This window comes from Lactuca virosa, chromosome 7 (genome assembly GCF_052849685.1).
Source record: "Lactuca virosa cultivar CGN04683 chromosome 7, Lactuca_virosa_CGN04683_v6, whole genome shotgun sequence".
Lineage (NCBI taxonomy): Eukaryota > Viridiplantae > Streptophyta > Magnoliopsida > Asterales > Asteraceae > Lactuca > Lactuca virosa.
In genome coordinates, this window is record NC_136432.1 from 111,975,439 (window position 1) to 111,981,529 (window position 6,091).

The window sequence follows — 6,091 nt, forward strand, 5'->3', positions numbered from 1 at the left end:
CACGTCGACTTTGCATCACCATTATCTCACGTCAACTTGAAGTTTCCAAACACTTCTTTTAATTAGATGCACACGTTTTCTACCCTATCTTTTCTCCAATCATTGTATTCCAACTTCACCTAACTAAATCAATCGAATTCAAGTTCTTATACAACCATAACATAAATACACTTGCATTTTGCAATTCATTACAACCATAATTGTTTTTGTAAACACATGGACTAATTATATATGTATAATAAAGCTATACGTAATTACGTATCTCCTTATAAATTACACCAAAAAAAAAAATCATTCCAACAATAATAAGTTACAAAAAGTAACACATACACAAGAATATGAAAGAATTTCCGTACACATCAAATTGTGCTTCCCATCATTATACTTTTTTTGCTTAATTACGAATAAGTTGGCCTAATCCAAATTGATTGCTATTACCAAACATCACGAAGGTATCTTCCCGACATCTGTAGATTCTTCACATAAAGTTCCGCCTTTGAGGAGTCTAAAGATCCCTGATATCCACAAAAAAATAATACAAGGTTAAATGCAAGAAACATCATACTTTCGTTTATTTCTTTTTTTACAAAACAATTTTCACTCAGATAATTTTGCAAAAAATGAAAGTAATAAATAAATGAAAATACATTGAATTTAGCATTATGGTGGTCAAATGTCCAAATTGCTTTCAAGTAATGAGGAGAGGTTTGTAGACTCTAGTGTAGATGTAGAGTATAATCAAAATGGGCAAATAGGTAATTTTAACTTGTATATATGCCAAATAGAAGAGTAGTGCTACAGTTAATAGTCACATCAAAACATGGTGTCGGTTTTCATGGGGGGCCCACATGGTGTATTATTTAAAGGTAAGAAGATAATAGAACGTAGGCCCCAAAATATTTAATACCACATAACTATAAGAGTTAATGTCTGTCACCGGCTTGGTAACACCGCCCAAAATAATATAGCTATTTTGACAAACCACTAAATGCAAGAAAAAACAATATATTTTTATTTTTTCGTTTATTAAAATATCATACTTTCATTTTTTTTTTCTTTCTAACAATGTACTTTTATTTTTTTTGTTATTAAGACATTGTACTTCCAATCTTTTAGAAATGCAAATTGCTTTGTATTTTGATGACATTGCTATAATCAGATAGATTTTTTAAATACAATACTGTATAATATTAAAATCCAAAAAAAAAAAAAAATCAAGAATTGAATATACCTGTTCTTGGACAATAGTGTGGAGTGTTCGATGTACATCTTTAGCCATGCCTTTGGCATCACCACATACATACAAATACGCTCCTTCAGAAAGCAACTTCCATAGATCCGAAGCCTGCATCCACATTTATTTTTATATATAAAAACAGGCCGAAATATTTATATATTTAAATACTAAATATTGTTTTTTTTTTGTCACCTTTTGAGTCATCTTATGTTGAACGTATTCCTTAGTTGGACCTTCACGGGAGAAGGCTAAAATAAGCTCGGAAAGCGCTCCAGTCTCCACAAAATTATGAAGCTCGTTTTCATATATGAAATCCTATAAAAGATGTTTATAAAAATTTAACATTCTTGAATTTTTTTAAAAAGTTTTTGAAAATACATACCACTTTGCGATTTCTGCATCCGAAAAATAAAACGGATGATCCGAGTTGGGATCCGGATTCCTTTAGGGCTAATCTTTCTTGAAGGAAACCCCTGAAAGGAGCCAATCCGGTTCCTGGACCAATCATAATAATTGGGATTTTAGGATCAGATGGAAGTCTGAAATTTGATGTTCTAACAAAAATAGGTGCCCAACTACAATCTTCACTTTCTGTCATTGGCACTGCATTCTGAAAAATAAAACCATAAACTTAAAATGTCATGTTTACCCTTTTGAAGAATCTAGGTTTTTGCTATTTATAGGAAGAAAAGAAAAGGAATTGATAATTGATAGTTTGATACCTTCATCCAGGTGGAACAAACTCCTTTGTGGACACGTCCTGATGGTGTTTTTTCATATACTAATGCACAAGTAACATGAATCCTTTCTGGTGCCATTCTGTAAGATTAGTAATATATATAAATATTATTACATTCTTGAATTATTATTTTAATAAATAAAATCAAGATTAGGGAAATAAACTTACTTAGGGGAGGAAGAAATTGAGTAGTATCTGGGTTGTAAGCGAGGGGCAACAGATGCAAAGAAAACACCAAGTGGAGGCTTAGCTGATGGGAAAGCCTCCATGACTTCAAGAAGGCTTCTTTGGCTTGACACTATCCACTGAGCATATTCATCCTGAACAATATTTATCCAACAAATAAATAAATATATAACATCACTTTTCAGTTTTCATATTAAGAAAAGAAATCCCAAACCTTTCCAGCAGGAGATGCAAGGAATTTCAGTCTCTCAGCTTCATCAGGATCAGTAGCATGAGCAGCTAGGGCAAGTAAAGCAGACTGAAATAAATAGTCATAAAGAATTTGTTAAATTTAAATTCGGATAATAATGATTGAAATAATAAATAGTTGTAATAGGAAGAAATGAAAGTACATTGCTAGATATGAAGGTATATATAAATACCTTTTTGGGAGAAGTTAAAACGTCTGCATAGGAAGCCAAGGCTTTTCTTAAAGTGCATGGCGGGAAAGGAGGTGGCAGGGAGGCTCCACCGAGTGGTGTTCCGTCTTCTTTATCAGTATGGATTGAGAAGTAAGTGTCTGGTGGTAAAGCTACCAATTTTTCAGCCTCCTCCACAACTTCACTTAGATTCTCACAGTACACTCCAACATGGTCCCCAGTCTCATATCTAAAATACAAATAAATAAATAAATAAATAAACAGATTCTTCCAACAACCCCTGACACTGTCAGATGTAAATCAGGTAGACAGTAGCCACTGACTATCACATTGGTATGCAAAAAGGTTATTCTTCCAACAACCCCTGACACTGTCTCAGACACTGTCAGATGTAAATCAGGTACACAATGGCTATCACATTGGTATGCAAAAGGGTTATTCTTCCAACAACCCCTGAGCTGACCCACACTGTCAGATGTAAATCAAGTACACAATGGCTACTGACTATCACATTCTTCCAACAACCCCTGACAGTGTCGGATGTAAATCAGGTACACAGTGGGTATCAGATTGGTCGATGGAGAGTACTATGAATTTAAAAACTTACGATAGTCCAGTGTTGGAGATGTCAAATTCCAAATGAGTGCAAGAACGATCGGATTCAGGGGTATGGAGCTCCTTTTTGATAGCAACATTGGATCTTTAAGCATACAAGATTATGTCAGAATGTAGAAGATATAATAATGTTAAAATATAATGATAGAAATTTGAGAATGCTATGATACCTGACTGGATGTTGAGCATCATGAACAGTATTCCCATTTGTTTGACTATAATCTTCAGCAAACGAGTCTGGTTTTTCATGAATCACAACTCGGTATTCTGAAACAGCAGCTGTGTAGGGAGTGGCAACAGTTGTATCATCTTCATCGCGGAGTAATTGATCCAATTCAGGCCACACTAACTCTTTCCTGAAGAAATGAAATATTAGAAAAAGGGTAAATTTTTAAATATTTAACAGACAAAAGTGTATTTCTTTTAGTACCATGCAGTGAAGTCATCTTCTATACATTGATCATCATCTCCTAAGCCAACAGGAACAAGGCGATTTGCACCTGTAAATAGTAAAGAATAATAAAGTATAAATAATAGAAAATCAACAATTTGTACCAATTTGGCAAAAAAAAGGGTGCACAATTCACAAATGTAATATGTGTATTGCAATATGTCAAGAAATGAGCATACCTGCCTCAACAAGCTTATCATCCACCACCTTTGCAATCTATATATCACAAACATTAAAGGAAAATAATGAAATTTAGAATAAAATGTAGTAGTGAATGAACATTTATAATGTTAAAGTTGCTTAATTATTAACCAAATAACCAATACACAACATGATATTAACTATCACCTTGTTGAAATGCTCATATTGTCTATTGCCAAGGCCAAATACTCCATATTGAAGCTTTTTAAGCCATTCTCCTTTCTCATCACCCTACATAAATAGCAAGAAAATTTAAATAAACAATTAAAGATTGGTGTACTAGTTATGCAGTATTTACCTCAGTAAACCATTTATAGAATCTGGCAGCATTATCAGTTGGCTCACCATCTCCATATCTACACAACAAATTATCATACAAAAATCAATCAGTAGGTACTTATTAGCCACCTACCATATCTTTATGAAATTATACATATCATAGTAATAAATATTATATACTCACTTACTAGATAGCGATATATGGTTAATAGTTTTTGTAAAATAAATTATTTTAACTAGAGGAGTTTCCAAAAATGGAAATCTTACAGGTTTGATGGAAGGTGAGGTGAATCTAATCAGTGGTGGCAATTAATTGAGAGAACTTACGTAGCCAAAAAGAAGAAGGCCAGAGATTCTTTCTTTAGTTTCTCCTCATACTCTTCATCATCAGCAGCATAATCATCCTACATTTGGAAAATAAAATCAATTAGGATTCACGATTCAATAGGCTGATAAAGTTCAAACGCTTTGAGAATCTGAATTCCAGATGAAAGTTAATTTAATACTCACCAAATCAATTATTCTAAAGACCGCTTTTTCATATCGAGCTTTAGCTTCCTCAACAAGTGCCTTTAAACAAGAAGATATCAATGTCAATTACGCTAAAAAAACTTATGATCGAAATCTAAATAAGTGTTGGCGGAAATTCTTCACCTTAGCAAAACCTTCAGCTGTTCCAGTTTGCGTGCCGAAGAAAACCGTAACTTTAGTTTTACCATCATCAACTTCCTCTTCCTGCACTCTCTTCGGAACCACAATCACCGGTGGCTCCAATTCCTTAGCCGATTTCTTCGTGGACGATCTCCGCCACACCAAAACGACTACACATCCAATCAACACCGCAACCGACGTTGTAAGTATCATCAACAGCTCACGGTTCTCCATAAGCATCGCCAACGAAGGCGGAATCATGGATTCTCCCGATTCCGATGCGTTCGATGTGTCAAAAATTTTGCCGTTGAGAAGCGCACTCATCAGATCAAACGCCGATATCTTAACGGAGTTGGATTGCATTTTTTCCACCCAATATCCAAACAATTCAACTACCAAACAACCCCTTGCCGACTAGAATACAGAAGATTCGAGAGTTGTCTTCGGTGAAAACAAAAACTACGGTTGTGTAGCTTTCTCTCTCTAGATCCTCTGGGGATTGGTAGGGGTAGTTGGGAGAAAGGTCTTGACTAGAGGGGGGCTTTTATGGTGGGGAAACGAAGGAGAGTAGAAAGAGGAGCCAACGCCTACCGAACCAGACTGGTCAGGCACACCTACCTTCCGTTAACCATGGTTACTTTTGTTACCACTACACAAATCTAGTTCATTTATTTAAATTAAATAATAAGATTAAAAAAAACATGTTTAATAAATCATTTAATTATTAAAATAATACAACATAATAATAAAAATTATTATTTTGTTGACGTTATATGACCAGAGTTATTTAAGTTGCATGATCATTGATAACATAGCAATCACTCACAAAAGTTTTGTGGCATGACGATGATTTTAAAATGATATAAATGTACTCAATTTCATAATCTAAAAATGAAAACCACATTTTAATCGACTAAACTAACATTGATTTGTCTTTATACGTACTTCACCTGATTTCAAGATAATGAGTGTCTTCAACATGCAATTTTTAGAAGCTTTTAGCTTTTAAGAAAAATGTTGGAAAAAAAAGTTCCGTTCAAAACTTTTAAGTTTTAGGTTAACTTCAAATCTAATAACCATTTCAACTAACATTTAATAAAAAACTTTTTTAGTTTTTAATAAATTAACATAAATATCTTATACGACTAAATATAAATATATTTTAGCAATTATGATGTTTTTATTTGAAACAAAATATATCTTATACCATTAAATATAAATATAGTTTAACAATTATAATGTTTTTATTTGAAACAACTAGGGATGAGCATAGGTAGATATCCGTCTATTTTGGCAGGGGAGCGGTTCTTCTG

General features: G+C 33.5%; 1 protein-coding gene across 1 annotated transcript; it reads right to left on the reverse strand.

The window, feature by feature from the left end:
- Positions 1–236: 236 nt before the first annotated feature.
- On the reverse strand, positions 237–5,312 carry LOC145124047 (NADPH--cytochrome P450 reductase 1). Its single transcript, XM_079059262.1, has 17 exons — positions 4,782–5,312; positions 4,638–4,697; positions 4,455–4,531; positions 4,147–4,204; positions 3,996–4,079; positions 3,827–3,863; positions 3,627–3,696; positions 3,367–3,552; positions 3,189–3,281; positions 2,585–2,810; positions 2,377–2,460; positions 2,145–2,296; positions 1,960–2,056; positions 1,620–1,847; positions 1,430–1,552; positions 1,232–1,345; positions 237–515 (listed from the first exon to the last, which is right to left on the reverse strand). Exons 1-17 carry the CDS (start codon positions 5,139–5,141, stop codon positions 435–437), a joined length of 2,130 nt encoding a protein of 709 aa, XP_078915388.1. The 5' UTR covers positions 5,142–5,312; the 3' UTR covers positions 237–434.
- Positions 5,313–6,091: the final 779 nt, after the last annotated feature.